The following is a 16,093-nucleotide window of genomic DNA, read 5'->3' as shown; positions in this document are numbered from 1 at the left end:
CACAAAGTACCTTTCCTCTTAACCAAAGAGGTGATCTAACAGAAGAGGCACAATAGGCTTCCCTTTAAGAACTATTAGATGGAACCATTGTTAACCTAAGAGAGATGACAGAGTGTTCCCAAAAGTCATACTTTCATATTTACAAGCTATCTTGTATTCTAACTCTCCAGTTGAAATATCAAGATAATTCTGGTGCAGAACAATTATGGAGATCAAAATGGATCAACATAGGTAGAATACAAATGGGTCCTGGGGCCCTACAAAAGGGCAAGGTAATGACAAGTCATAGCAAGAAGATTCAGAATTTCAACAAGAATTTATGTTGGTGCTAGTTCCCAATCCAACATGCTCTTTCCTATCAGCAGAGACTGGTAGTTTTAGGATCACTTGGGAGTATGGTCAGTGTAAGCTACCCTATTATCAATGATAGCATTAACTAACTTTTTCTGAGCATGTACTACATGCCAGACGTCATTGTATTGCTTTGTTCTAATGGGGGTAGTTGTCTTGCCATCCTGGACAAGAGTGCTTTTTAACTCTTTATTCAGAAGGTTATGGAGATGCAAGTTGCTGTTTTTTTCCCCTGAATCTCTGTGTTTCCTTTTTCCTTGATTATATTCACTTAAATATGTCCAGAGAGCTTGAATATCATGGTAATTTGGGAAATCTCCCATTACGTTTTATTGGATGGTCCCAAAAAGAAGCATCAGATTTTGTGGTAAGCAGACAGCTTTTAGAGTTCTGAAGTCAATGATAGTGTGACACCCAATGCAAGAAAGAAAAGCAAAGGGCTGGGCACGGTGGCTCATGCCTGTAATCTCAGCACTTTGGGAAGCCAAGGTGGGCACATTGCTTCAGGTCAGGAGTTCAAAACCAGCCTGGCCAACATGGTGAAACCCTGTCTCTACTAAAAATACAAAAAATTAGCCAGACATGGTGGCATGCACGTGTAATCTCAGCTACTCGGAAGGCTGAGTTGCAAGAATCGCTTGAACCTGGGAGGCGGAGGTTGCAGTGAGCTGAGATTGTCCCACTGCACTACAGTTTGGGTGACAACGCGAGACTCTGTCAAAAAAAAAAAAAAAAAAAAAAGGAAGCAAAAAGGCAAAAACTGTGGTGAGCAAAGAATATGAAATTACAGCTCAGTGGCTTAAATCCGGAGTATGTAAGTAAAGCTCAGGCAAACTACATGTAACTAGGTGCCCTTTTGTCTGTTTTTAAAGGTGGGGAGAGGTGACAGTGATTCTTCCTTGAACAATATAAAGGAGATATGATATGGTCTTTTAATCCTCAGTCATAATAAAATATCCAAGAAAAATTAATTAACTGGAGAAAAAAGAAAAGGGCAAAGTTTAAATGGTTTTGGAGTTATGTGGATTTTATTTAACCATAGGCAAAATTCCCTGCCCTGTTTACATTGGGGTGGAGATGGGGAGCAGACATTAAACAAAAATGAGTAGATAATATGGGATTTTAGAAGATAATAAACTACACAGAGAAAATTCAGTAGAATTCTGCAGAATTGCAAATGTGGGGCAGGAAAGGGTAAAATGGCTGTAGTAGAGATTTGTTTGAAGAGCTAGAGAGGGTACTATTCACTCTACCAGTGAGTGTGAGGGTAGGCTTCAGAGAGGTGCTGTCTTGAAGAATGTGTAATTCATTAATTCTTTACAGTCCTACAAGTACCTCAAACTTAACCTCACACTAAATGCATCTTATTTTCTCTCAAGCCTATACTCTTCATTCCCTCACTCCTTGCCCCATGCAGTTGATTCTGCCAACTGAATATGTCACATCTTGGTTCTGCTCCACCCCTACTGCCTTCTGGAGAAATGCAGTAGCTTCCTACTGGTCTCCTGGCAGCCACCCTTGCCTCTCTTCATTCTGTCCTCCATTCTGCCACCGGAGTGGACTTTCTAAAAATGCTCTTCAAACTCTTAACGTGCATCCAGAACTTTCCAAGACTTAGCTTCTTCACTTCTCAGGAATTTTCTCTAATCCTTTCCTCCAACAACTCTTAGTTTCTGCATATAACAAATTATTTGCAGTTTCTCCATGTGCCTAATTGCTCTTGCACATTTTGTTTTGAGTTTGAAATTTTCCTGCCCTTGCACATTTTAAGTTAGGAATTTCCTGTTGTCTGCCTTTTAAATTGCCACTTGAAAATCAAAATCTATCTCATGCACTCTGTTCTCCAGTAGGGTTAACTGGTTCTTCTTTGTGCTGCTACTGTTCCTCTGTTGCAGCACTTGCTCTATACCAATGAGCTCCTCAACAGCAGTAACTGTGGCTGTGTCAGCTTTGTATTCCCAGTACCTAGCCCAGTAATTGGCACATAGTTGGAAATTAACCGTTAGTGGACGGGCACAGTGGCTCATGCCTGTAATCTCAGCACTTTTGGAGGCTGAGGCGGTGGACCAACTGAGGTCAGGAGTTCGAGACCAGACTGGCCAACCTGGCAAAACTCGGTCTCTACTAAAAATACAAAAATTAGCTAGGCTTGGTGGTGGGTGCCTGTAATCCCAGCTGCTCGGGAGGCTGAGGCAGGAGAATCGTTTGAACCTGGGAGGTGGAGGTTGCAGTGAGCCAAGATCGCGCCACTGCACTCCAGCCTGGGTGACAGAGCAAGACCCTGTCTCATAATAATAATAATATTAGTTTGATTTTGGATGACTAAGGAACATCCAGATGGAGAAATGTCCAGTCAGAGAAGAGTGGTGGCAGTGCCTGTTACTGGCTTAAAAGTGATGGTTGAAGTTCTGAATAAGAATTACATAAGCATGGGATGATAAACTAATAAAAATGCTGAGGTAGGACCTCTCATTTAGGGAGTAGGCCAAGAAAAGAAGCCAGAAAAAGGAGACTAGGAAGAAGCAGCCAAGAGCAGCAGGAGTGTCCCTGGCATATAATAGATGCCCAGTAAATATTTATTGAATGAAAAAATTAGGGTTTAAAAAATTTATTTGGCATCGAGGGTACTTGGGAGTTCATGATGCCCAAAAAGGGATGTTTGTAAATAACGAATACATTTCAGTCTGGTTTTTATTAATAGATTTTTTTTAAATCTTTTTTTTTTTTTGAGACGGGGGTCTCACTATGTTTCCCAGGCTGGTCTCGAATTCCTTGGTTCAAGTGATCCTCTCATGTGTGCCTCTCAAAGTGCTGGGATTACAGACGTGAGCCACCAGGCCCGGCTTAGCTTTTTTATCACAAAATCTGTATATATTCATTGTTGAAACACGAGAAGAAAACACAGATAAAAAGACACAACTAAAAAGCAAGCATAATCCTGTACAAAGGTACCGTATCCAAGTTATTCATACCTTTCAGACCTCATCCCGTGTATATCCATATTTTTAACCTAAAAGGGGTCAGTTTGTAACTTGCTTTTTACATTTGACAGTTTGGAGAAACATTTCCAGGCGAACATTCTCATACATGATTTCTAATGGCATCCCACTGTAGGCCACGTTAGCCTTCCTAAATACGGTAATGCTTCCCAATGTGGGAATGGGGAGAGGCAGAGCCTTTCTGACTCGCCTTAGGGCGGGTGCAGGGGTGAGCAAGAAAGGGGGCGCGCCTTCCGCTCAGGCGAGGACCGAGGCCTGCGGGCGGCCGGGCGGGGGCGCTGCGGAGCCGGAGGAAGGGGCGGGGCGACGCGGGGCGGGGCTGCGTGTAGCGGTTACTCCGGGCGGGCCGTTCAAACCCGAGGAGTGAAAGGCGGCGGCCCCAAGCGAAGCTGGCGTGGGGGTTGCCATAGTCCGCATCCCAGGGGGCGAGGCCGGGGCTCCTCCCCGGCGCATCCAGCGGCGGCTCTCCGGCTCCCCTCCCACCTGTCCGCTTCGGCGCTTCGCCGGACCCCGCGGCCTCCAGGCGGGCGGCGGGGGGACCGCAGGCGAGTGCCCGTTAGCGGGTCTCCCGGCGGCCCCGGCCCCGCGCCCCTCTGTGTCTTCCAGGTGGTAGGCCTACGGAAGCGCGCGGCAGTCCTCACTCCTCCGCTCCTGGTGACGCCAGCCCATCCGCTGCCGCCCTTGGCTTTCTGGGCCTAGCGGATCTTTGACGCCCTGCTGAGACCGTTACCCACCCGCCCGCCATAGCTCCTCGGTGGAGTCAGTGCCAGGCTGCAGCACACTCTGCCTTTTCAGGAACCCGAATTTGGGGAGTTTACTCATGTCTAAGTGCAGCTGGAGAAAACAAGGATATTACGATAACTATTTTCTGGAGGGCTGAGGGAAATTCAAAATGATTTAGACCTTCTCAAATGTTAGGAATAATCCCTGCGGCGTGCACACTGTGTACCCTTCGACTTTGAGCAGTCATGGTGCTGCCGCACCTTTCAATTAATTGTGCAAACGAAAGTTTTCCTGTTTGAGTGGCATTATTTTGGCATGAATTTTAAAGTCAAAGATGAGAGAATTTCTTGTTTGGAAGCTACGTAACTTTGTCATCTAAGAGCTCAAGATTTACTGATGATAAGAGTTTCCACTTTAACAAATGAAGGACATTTGGGTTTAATGTAAGTATTTTATTCTCTGATTTGATAGGTGCTTTTATTTTTTTTTATTTATTTATTTTTAAGACGGATTCTGTCTGTTGCCCAGGCTGGAGCGCAGTGGCCGGATCTCAGCTCACTGCAAGCTCCGCCTCCCGGGTTCACGCCATTCTCCTGCCTCAGCCTTCCGAGTAGCTGGGACTACAGGCGCCCGCCACCGCGCCCGGCTAGTTTTTTGTATTTTTAGTAGAGACGGGGTTTCACCGTGTTAGCCAGGATGGTCTGGATCTCCTGACCTCGTGATCCGCCTGCCTCCGGCTCCTAGAGTGCTGGAATTACAGGCGTGAGCCACCGCGTCCGGCCGCTGCTTTTTTCTTTCTTTTTTTCTTGAAGAACTCTTTAGGGATAAATTTTCTCAGCCTTTTATCAGAAGCCTAGTTTTTTGAAATGAATATGGAAGAGGCTTGATTGAATTTATCCGTGAACTGTTGAGTCCGTAAAATACAACACACAGTCCATGATTTTACATGAATAATTTTAAAATTCAGTTGGGAAGAACCACGTTTGAGACCAACGTCTTGGGGTAGTAGAAAGATGAAAATGATAGCAGAGAAAGGACTTTGGAGGCAACTTTAAGTGTGTAGACGAACAGAAACAAATTGTGTTTTTGTTTGTTTGAAGAGATGGAGTCTCACTATGTTACCCAGGCTGGTCTCAAACTCCTGGACTCAAGCATTTCTCCCGCCGCGGCCTCCTGAAGTTCTGGGATTACAGGCGTGAGCGACCGGCCAGATTAGATTTTTGGATAACATTTTAGGGGAAGAGATGATATCTGCATTCCCCACTTTGTTTTTAACAGTTTGCCTCTTGAGTTTCCCAAATTCTAGCATTGTGAGACACCTAGTGGTGAAGTAGCAGTACAATTGCCATAACCTTCTAAAAGGACCGTGACCGGCCGGGTGCGGTGGCTCAAGCCTGTAATCCCAGTACTTTGGGAGGCCAAGGTGGGTGGATCACCTGACGTCAAGAGTGCGAGACCAACCTGGCCAACATGGCGAAAGCCCGTCTCTACTAAAAATACACAAATTAGCCGGGCGTGGTGGTGGGCACCTGTAATCCCAGCCAGTGGGGAGGCTGAGGCAGGAGAATTGGTTGAACCCGGGAGGCAGAGGCTGCAGTGAGGCGAAATCGCGCCATTGTACTCCAGCCTGGGCAACAAGAGACTCCCATCTCAATAAATAAATAAATAAATAAAAAATATAAAAATAAAAACAAAAGGACTGTGATCCAAATTGAGTGAAAAGTGTTATTTAGCAGAATTACTTTCAGAGAGGGAGAAAACAGTTCATGGGTGGAGGTGTAATTTGAATATGCATTCTAGTTTATTATTTGTAAAACAAAATTGTTTAAAAATAGAACAAAATTATAAAAAGCAGTTTGATAAATCTTGGCTTGTGACCATATGCAGAAGTTAGCAGTGATCTGAGAGGATGTAGATCAGAAGGGGACATATATGACATTTATCAAAAATGAGTATAGACTTAAAAGGTTAAAAAATACTTAGACTTTGTTTAGTAAAAATAATCTTTTAATGATCATCAAACCATAAAGAAATAATTTGTGTTTAGAGTAGCAATTTGCTTTTGTAACAAAGATCATTCACTCATATATTTGATTAAATTTAAGCATAAATAAATTACTGTCACATTACAGCCAACTAAATAGATCTTCCCAGGATCTTTTAATGGAGAAAAATTGTGCATTTGTCCTGGAGAAAACTTTGAAGGAATGACAGTCTTCTTCGTGTCCTTTGAATCATCTGGAAAAATATCGAAAACTATAATAAATTTTTTTTCTTAACACTATTTTTATCAAAACAAATTTGTTAGCTTTCTTTAAGATTTATTTCAGGTTTCTAAAAAGAAGGAATATGATGATACTGTTGAAAAGGTTAAAGAGTAAAATATTTCTTAGTGTCATTCCTTGCTCATGTAACTACTGAGTAACTGTTCTTTAAGTAATTGAGTTGCATTCTTTATTTGCAACTTCAAGAATATTTTAAATGCTGGTTTTCCCATAAATAGTTGCCTGTTAACTGTGAATTCAAGGCTGAAACTGGACCTTGCATCACAAAATATTTAGAAAGTGAGATATGAATAAGTACAACATGCCAAGTTTGAAATGGCCCTGTCTGTGGTGCAGTGGTGCATTATGGTTAGCTCAAGAAGAATGTATTAGTAGTTTATTGATGAGCCAGAGTCTTTGTAAAGGCTTAAGTCTGGGAATTCACACCTTGTGAATGGTTATGGGGACTAGATTTCTACAACAGGTCTGTGTTACATGTTTGAACATTACTCGAGTTGTTCAGCCTGATTGCAGGTGGATGTAGTGGCAGCACTCATTATTTGACACATTTCCCAAAGATGTTTAAAAAGTAGCATATAGTGTTTTCTGACTAGACTAATATAGGCTGGCACAAATAAGCTGGAATATTAAAATGAAAATTGTTTAGTTCTGTGAAAATCATAAGGTAATAATATCAAAATAATGCTTCTAGGTTTTTTCTCTTTAGGGTAGTTCAATAAAATATGTGTACATGGTGCTTAGCCTATAGTTAATCAAGTGATCTTTGAATATTTATAAACTGAACATTTTGGCTTTTTGATGTCAACAACTCATTTTAAGTAGGATATACAACAGTTTTTTATGGAGTATAATTTTTTTTTAAAGTAACTTTTCAAAAATTGTCTTACAATTTTCCATTATTATCTGTACTCATAACAAATAATGTATTTTGGTGTAAGCTGCCTGGATTCTCATTTCAAAGGCAGAATAACTTTGTTGTCACTTTGCAGAAACAGAGATTTTGAAGATGTCTCAAAAACACTCAGGTCAAGCTGGCACTGAAGCAGGAAATGGGGTGGACTCTCCTCCAATTGTCAACTCCAAGTACTCCACCTTCAGAGATTTTTGTTCCACATCTTCATTTCAAGATAGTGGCTACAATGAGTTAAAATCTTGTAGCTTTGATAATACAGATAAAGAATATCTTGGAAAGAAAGTAAAAGGCCCAACATTACTCCATGAGCACCCTGAAACTTCAGGCCTGGGCTTAACACATTCTTTAGAGTCTCCCACTCAAAAAAAGAAATTTATCTTGCCTAGGAAGGAAAATGATAAAACCTCAGAACTTTGTGAAACACCTAAAATTAGTGGGAAAAAATGTTTACCTCGCAGAAGGTTGCATGTATCTTTCTCTCTTCTAAAGGGGGACTTTGAATCACAAAATAGTGCTCTAGAAAGTAGTATAAGCCAAGTTCTCAACTTAGAAAAAAATATTCCAAGCAGTGCTTCAGGTTTTTCCAGGGCAAATAATTTTAGCCCTTTAGTTACTAGCACTTTAAAAACAGAAGAAGTGACTTCATGCAGTCAAAAATTGAGGCTTAATTTTTCTCAGCAAAAGACTTCCACAATTGATGATTCCAAAGATGATTGTAGCCTATTTGAAGTTGAATGTATATCTCCAATTCAGGGCAATGATTTTAAAGACTCTATCACGCATGACTTTAGTGATAGCAGTTTATCCATTAATGATGAGAATGCATGTCCAGAGCTCCTGGGCTCCTCTGTTAGTGGAACAACTTGTGGAACAGATGAGGACATATTTGTGACTCCGATAAGTAATCTTGTGGCAAACATTAGATTTAATGCAAGTCAAATACTTTCTCCTTCACCTGAAGTGAGAGGCAATATTTCAACGCCTGAAGACAGTGGTTTTAACTCACTTAGCTTGGAGAAATCAGAAGATTCCCTCTCTGACCAGGAGGGTTCTTTTCAAGAACTACTTCAGAAACATAAGGGGACTCCCAAAGTGGGGGACACCATAAGAAAGACAAGACATCTTGGAAGGTCGAGAAGACTGTCCACCCTTCGGGAGCAAAGTTCGCAGTCAGAGACAGAAGAGGAAAAGCAGATTGTCCACCCTGACTCTGAAAAAAGAGCAGCAGCTGCTTCTGCCATCTCAGGGGGTCAGCTGAGCAGTGATGAGAGTGGGGATTTGACCTTTAGCTTAAAGAATTTATCAAAGACCCCAGCCTTGCAATTGGTGCATGAGCTGTTCATGAAAAGCAAAAGAAAAAGATTACAGGAAAATAGTGGACATGAATTCTTAGAGCAAGGGAATGGGGAGAAAATAGCTGTGCTACAGTGTATACTTGCAGGACTGATTGGCAAGAAAATGGGTATAGAAAAACTGGACATCTTAACAGAATTAAAATACAGAAATTTAAAGCATATTCTTGCTATGGTTTTAGATTCCTTGACTGCAGAGAGCCTATGCAGGTAAGAAGTAAGAGTTATTTATGAAATAAAACTTACCTTTTTTTAAGTTGGAAAGTTTTTCTGTGACTTGAGTGGTTGTCCTTTATTTTGTTTATTATCTCTATCTTTTGTTATCTTATATCAAAGGTAGTTTAAGTGAACTTCCCAGCAAAGCTAACTAGTACAGATCCTTCTGTTTTTTTGTTTTTTGTTTTTTGTTTTTTTGAGATGGAGTCTTGCTCTGTCGCCCAGGCTCGAGTGCAGTGGTGTGATCTCGGCTCACTGCAAGCTCCGCCTCCCGGGTTCACGCCATTCTCCTGCCTCAGCCTCCCGAGCAGCTGGGACTACAGGTGCCCGCCACCATGCCCGGCTAATTTTTTGTATTTTTAGGAGGGATGGGATTTCACCATGTTAGCCAGGATGATCTCGATCTCCTGACCTTGTGATCCACCTGCCTTGGACTCCCAAAGTGCTGGGATTACAGGCATAAGCCACCGCGCCCGGCCAATCCTTCTGTTTAAAAGCCTGCTTAAGTAGCAATAATATTGTCTTTTTTTCTGAATAAAGTTCTTATCACTGTCACTTGGAAAGAGAGTTGCTAAATGTTGAATTTTAAATTTTCAAGATGGCAAGCTCTATTCCATGTAAGTTGTTTAATGATTTAATAGTTCAGATCATATTGTCAGATTGCAAGTAGTATTAAAGTTATGACACTTTGTCAGAAATATTGTAATGCACTATGGTGACTGAGAAATGGCAGTGTACAAAGAATACCACTTAATTATTTAAGTTCTAGAATTTAAAAACAGTGGCTAGCTTTCATTTTAGGTTTTGATCTTTCCAGAGATCAGGGTAATATGGATTATTTCATTTTTATTGTTAACACAGCAGTGAAAGTTAATTACTTTGGGGAATTTCAAGAAATTAGAAACTGAAGAATTTGTTTTCACAGATGTTGCAGTAGATTGAATGCTGCTGCATAATAAAGAGAAAGACATTTCAGAATATTGAGGGTGGGAACTAGGGTTACAAAGACTAAAATGAGCCTCTGTTCATGCCAATTTGGGGGAGTTACAGGACAATCAGAAGACAAGACCCATGGGAATGCCATGGCAATGAAGGAGAGAAGTCATGTGGAACAGAATTTCTGCAAAGTGATGGTTATGGAGGAACATGCAGGAAGTTAGCGAACCTCTTTCTTGACAGGTATATGTCAAGAGTTTTTTATAGGGTCCTTGGTTTTTTTGTTTTGTTTTGTTTTTAGTTTTTGTAGAGATGGGGTCTCACTGTGTTACCCAGGCTGGTCTGGAACTCCTGAGCTCAAGTGATCCTCCCACCTCGGCCTCCCAAAGTGCTGGGATTACAGGTGTGAGCCACTGCTTGTTCTGTCCTTGTTGTTTTTATGGCCACTACCTCTATCAAAGCCCTTCTTTATCTTTCCTCCACACATTAATTGTATGTTTATTGTAGAGAACTGTAGGATTTCTTAGCTGGAAGTCTTCTAAGGTATCTAGTTCAATCACATGTTTCGCAGAGGAGGAAATAAGCCCCAGAGAAGTAAGCTTCTGACAGCCACTCAAGGAGATAGAAATAGATCTAGGTCTATAATGAGCTCTCTGATTTCTAATCTAGTATTTTTCCATAAACTTTTATTAAGGTTTAAGGCTTTCTGAAATAGATTTGATCAAGAATGTATTTGGTATATCTTAAGTAGGATAATAAACAGATTAGTGCACCCATGTTGTATGCCTTTTAAAAATGTTCAAATGATAAACTTTTTAAAAAATTAAGGAGATGGCTGAGATACAGGATTTAAAAAATATTTTTGGTATGGATGGGGTCTTACCACATTGCCCAGGCTAGTCTCAAACTCCTGGGCTCTAGCAATCCTCCTGCCTTGGCCTCCCAAAGTGCTGGGGTCACAGGTGTGAGCAACTGTGACCGGCCAGGAATGCTATTTTTATATGCTGGAGTATTTGCATCAATTAAAATTAAAATTGGGTGACACTTTTGGGTGCTTGCTTATGTGAGCAGTTGATTTTCAGTCATATTTCAACAATTGTCTCTCCTTCCCATCTCTCCAAAAGTACAGTATTGGTACTACAAAGTATGTAACTATGTTGGCAGTACTGTTCTTCCTGGTAACTTGTGAGTTGATGATCAGTTGCAGTATCTGTGGCAAATACCCAATTATGTAGTTCGTTTCTTCCCCATTATTTGGTGACTTTATGTCTGTTCCTTTCCTTCCCTCTGATATAGGGCACATATATCAGCTTAGAGAGAGTCAATGGCAATTGAAGTGGCCATGGTAGCTGGAAGAATAGTAGTTTTGACAACTGGGACCCTCTGTAAGAAGTGACTTTTTTATTTCAATCTTTTCTGACCTTACTCCTTTTGATTTGTTAGAATAACAAAAAAAAAAGACCAGATTAACAGTCAAAGTGTTACTTTTTAATAATAATATTATCAAAGTTATTGATAAATCAGCAATCACTGGACAAAAATTGTGTTTTTAGCTGCTTCATTCTCATAAACTTTGGTTAATGAAGTAGGAACTCTGGTACGACCCATAATAGTATTTATAGTTGGCACTTAGTAATGCCAATGACGGATTAATTGTGCTTGTGTTTATGTAATCAAAATGACAGAGATAAACACAGGAATAGGAGAAATTGATGAAACCTCTTGTGTTATAGATGACAATCATTTCCTGTATCTCTTGTTCCAAATTTTTAATGTTACATTTGAAGTTAAATCCTCTTAATCAGTCTCCCAGTGGATTCATACTGGCTTTATATGACCATTTATAAAAGAGTAATCTATCTATATAATGCTGGCATATATTTTACATTTTAATAGGAATTCTTTTATATGATGAATCAGTATGAAATAACAGTGTTGACTAAGTCATATTTTTAATCTAAATTTTTAGGTTTAGATTTACTGCCCGAAATCTTGAAGACAAATTTTTCTCATTAGTTAGCATACACAACAAAATGTTAATCCTATAGAATGTATGCAATATAAGGATGGATCTTTTTGTTATAGTGTTTGGAAAGTAAGCAGAAATTGGCGTGAAATTGTTGTTCAAGATAAAAATGCAAATCGGAGGAGAAAATTTTATATCACACAACTGAAAACAGATTCCGAGGTAATGTATATAATACTTCTCTAAAATGGATTTGTATAAATACATAATAATCTCCTGTTGCTAGACAACCTAATTTGGTTTTCCTGCTATCTTTTAATCTTTTCCATTTAACAAACATTTACTCATAAATTCTTTAGCTTTCCCAAACTCAATTTTCACCCAGTCTGTAAATGGAATAAACAACATAGCATCAAGAACATCTTTTTGGGCTTTGTTGCTGCTTACGTGTATGTGCTCTTAGCAACATTTGAATACCAATTATATGCTGGATCCTAATCATAATGAGATATGCTTATAGCATTTTTAATCCAGTCTTTCGAGTGGACATTACATGCTAGTGACTGTACCAGTACTCAGATTACAATGGTGAACATTTCTGATATGGTTCCTGCTCTCTTGGAGCACACACCCAAATAGGTGACTACAATCCAGGTATGTTAAAGGAAGCCCAGAGTTATTTAAAGGAGTTTTTGACTGATACTTGGGAATCAGGAGAAGTACGTCTCTACTGATACCTGAATGATGAGTTAGCAGTTAGCCAGGTGAACACAGAGAAGAGGGTTTTAGCAGAGAAAATAACCTATGTACAAGCCTGGAGGTAAGTGAGCAAAGCAAATTAGTACCTGTGAAGCATCATAAACTTGCAATCCCTTGAGGATTTGAATTCTGGCTTTAAAATTACAAGAAAAGTCCTACAGAAGCTGATGGATTCCTGTCAGTCATGCTGTTTTGTGTAATAGGTATCTGATGACTCTAGCACCCATGTTTGATTATAGATTTAACTTTAGGCCAAAAAAAATTCTGAGAGTTCAATAATTCATTCCTGTTCTAGTGAAAAATATTTAATAACATACTATAAGTAAATTTCTAATTTGACTAAATATAATAATTGGAATGAAGCATGGCATAAACAAATATGAACATCTACATATAGATTGGCAGGTTTTTCATTACAGTGAACTATTAGGGACTGCTATTAACTAAAACTTTGACTTTCTTTTTTATTTTGAAGAAAAGCTTTACCTTTTCACCCTTTCAGAGCTCCTGGCTACTTCTGTAGCTACTGGCTCTGGGAGTTTATAATAGGGAAGATATTAATTGCCTTCTTAACATCTCTTTTTTGAATGCTGCCCTGTATACTAAGGACAGACTTAAAAAACAGTTGTTTAAGCATGCACTTATTAATATTTAAACATTTGGCTCCATATACTCCTTAATTCCTCTAAGGAAGAAGCATATGGTTGTGCTGGCAACCCTCCATGTAACTCCAGATAATGAAATATTCAATTCTCAAAAAAAAAAAAAAAAGAGAGAGAAATATTCTCATATTTGGCCAGGTACAGTGGCTCATGCCTATAATCTCAGCACTTTGGGAAGCCGAGGTTGGTGGATCACTTGACATCAGGAGTTCGAGACCAGCCTGACCAACATGGTGGAACCCCTGTCTCTACTAAAAATACAAAAATTAGCTGGGTGTGGTGGTGCAGGCTTGTAATCCCAGCTACTTGGGAGGCTGAGGCAGGAGGATCGCTTGAACCTGGGAGGTGGAGGTTGCAGTGAGCTGAGATCATGCCACTGCACTCCAGCCTGGGTGGCAGAGTTAAACTTTGTCTCAAAAAAAAAAAAAAAAAAAAAAGAAAAAAAAAATTCTATCCCCATACTCTGCAATCACTTTTTAAAAAACTCAGTTTCTTAAAGAACTATAGTTTTCCTCCTTTCTTATGCTTTTTTTCTTATTTTGACTTGCTTTTTAAAATCTTTTTCAAAGTAATACATGGTTTAAAAAGTCAAATTGGACTATCGTAACAAAATATACCATTATGCCTTCATACTCTTGATTCTTGTTCCATTAAGACAATCATTTTCAACACTTTCTTCTAGTATTTAGCTCCATACTTCTAAATGATTTTATTTCCTTGTCATTTCTTTACTATTTTCTATAGAAGGATTAGGTTCTCTAACCTCTCACTACTACTACCACTACCAACATAACCCCTCTCTCTCTCTGAATTCCTTTCTTTCTTTTCCTATCTTATGACTATAGTTACACCACCATTTGGGAATGAATCAGAATTAGGTGCTGATATTATAAAGATTGTATTGAGATTATTATAACTTTTTTCACAGCTTTAGTATGTCGTACACTATGATTACACTTTCGTTCTTGTATAACTTTTTCCCTCCAGAGTTAATAATTGCCTAGTTTTCTGTCTCTCTCTTTTATTTATTTATTTTTGCTTAGTGTTTCTCTATACAGATCCCTGATTCATCTCCCATTATCCACCAGAACTGAAAGTCTCCTCTGTGTAAGTCCAAACAAATCAGGTATTCTACCTGTTCCTTCTTTTCCTCAGAGACATCCTTCCTGGGGCCCTTTGCTGTCCTATTCCAACATAGACTGGTTGCTTCCTACTTGAACTATTCCAATGTATTATTAACCAAAACAAAAAAAATTATACAAGAAAGTTATTTGATGGTTTTCTCCACTCTTTTGTTTACTTCTTGCCTACAGCTGCTTTTTCTACAACCGCAGAGTTGAGTAGCTGGAACTACATGGCCCACAAAGTCTAGACTATATATTATCTGGTCCTTTACAGGAAAGGTTTGCTGAACCAAACTTTAAAAAATGGAAAAGTAACCAGACATACAAACTTAGATGTAGAATTTAATTTAAAATTTTTTCTTTTTATATTTATTTAACTTTTATATATTAGGTGAGAAAAGGTCCTTTTTTTTTTTTTTTTTTTCTAAAAAGGAATGGCCTAGGGAGAGAATTCTGATGGCAAAAAAAAAAAAAAAACTCTTCAAAGCTTGTAAATCCGTGTGCAACAGAAAGCTATCCTGGAACTGTTTTGGTATTGCAATATTGATGCCTCTTGTCCTTTACCACAGGGGGCTGTATTAAATGTTGAGGATGCTGCCACTCGGCTCCAGCTTTTAAATCGCTCAGCTTTAAGATCTGTGCAGGCACAGGCTAGGATACCTGGTTCTCAGAGAGAGCAAGGGTCAACATTATCTCCCTGGGGAGAAGTTTTGACACCTCTAGCAAGCTCTTCTGTTACTCACTTAAGTAGTAAACAGGAAGAATATGTTAAGGTGAGTATTTATTATATAATAAGTTATTAGAAATATTTACAGAGTTTGAAATAAAGTGCTCCTCTATATGAAACCAGAAGATTTAGTGTGTGTGCTTTCACTGCAGGTTGCCAAAACACTTTTTATTGATGAAGCATTAAAACCTTGCCCAAGGTGCCAGTCCCCTGCTAAATACCAGCCATATAAGAAAAGGGGACTGTGTAGCCGCACAGCCTGTGGTTTTGACTTTTGTGTGTTATGTTTGTGTGCTTATCATGGGTCTGAAGAATGTAGTAGAGGAGCAGCAAAGCCAAGAAATAGAAAAGATGCTCTCCCAGGAAGTGCCCAGAGTAAGCGGAATTTAAAACGCCTCTGAAGAGACTAAATATAGAAGCACTCCCCCATGCAGTGTTCTATTTATCTGACTTAAAATTATGAATATTTTGAATACATGCAAATCTTCCCATTAATGACAGGTGATGATTTATTTCCTATTTTGTATATATTATAATCCATGGCATTGTATGTTTTCTTTAAACTTCGTTTTGAAAAAACTTTATTTTACTATGTCATTTTACCCATTTTAATAACTTGGTGTTTTAAATAAAGAATTTTCATTGTTGTTATATGTGTGTATTTTATTGTTTTATATAACATTTTAAATTTGTGCATTTCATCACTCTGTGTTGAAATGTTCTTCAATAATTTTTTAAAAAATAGTTTTTCAAATAGTATTAAAGATTTTGAACTCGAGACAGATGGCCTTATAGATTTGGAAAATGAGTACTTGACTGAAATGAAATATAAATAAAATATTTTCAGAAGTTCTATCGAATTTATTCTATAATTTCAGTCTCTGGTTAAGTAAAATTTACTGAATATTAATAACTAGGAAGACATAAAGAGTAACTTATTAGAAGTATGTAGTTATTCATAATGGGAGTCTTAGTTAATATACCCTTATAAGTAACACATTTCAAATAAGAACTTTAAAAAATTCTAGAACTATAGGCACAGTTTTCATTTATTTAATCTAATCTGGATATTCTGACAAA

At 38.9% G+C, this 16,093-nt stretch overlaps 1 protein-coding gene across 1 annotated transcript; it reads left to right on the top strand.

Annotated features, from left to right (window-relative positions):
* Positions 1–4,236: 4,236 nt before the first annotated feature.
* Positions 4,237–15,664, top strand: FBXO43 (F-box protein 43). Its single transcript, XM_015145783.3, is given in 6 exon segments — positions 4,237–4,428; positions 4,431–4,478; positions 7,354–8,833; positions 11,861–11,963; positions 14,856–15,059; positions 15,166–15,664. Coding segments are annotated over 6 exon segments (2,124 nt in total). The 5' UTR covers positions 4,237–4,388; the 3' UTR covers positions 15,415–15,664.
* The last annotated feature ends 429 nt before the right edge of the window (positions 15,665–16,093 follow it).

This window comes from Macaca mulatta, chromosome 8 (genome assembly GCF_049350105.2).
Source record: "Macaca mulatta isolate MMU2019108-1 chromosome 8, T2T-MMU8v2.0, whole genome shotgun sequence".
Lineage (NCBI taxonomy): Eukaryota > Metazoa > Chordata > Mammalia > Primates > Cercopithecidae > Macaca > Macaca mulatta.
The sequence above is the reverse complement of the archived record's forward strand: the minus strand, read 5'-3'. Positions and strand labels throughout refer to the sequence as shown.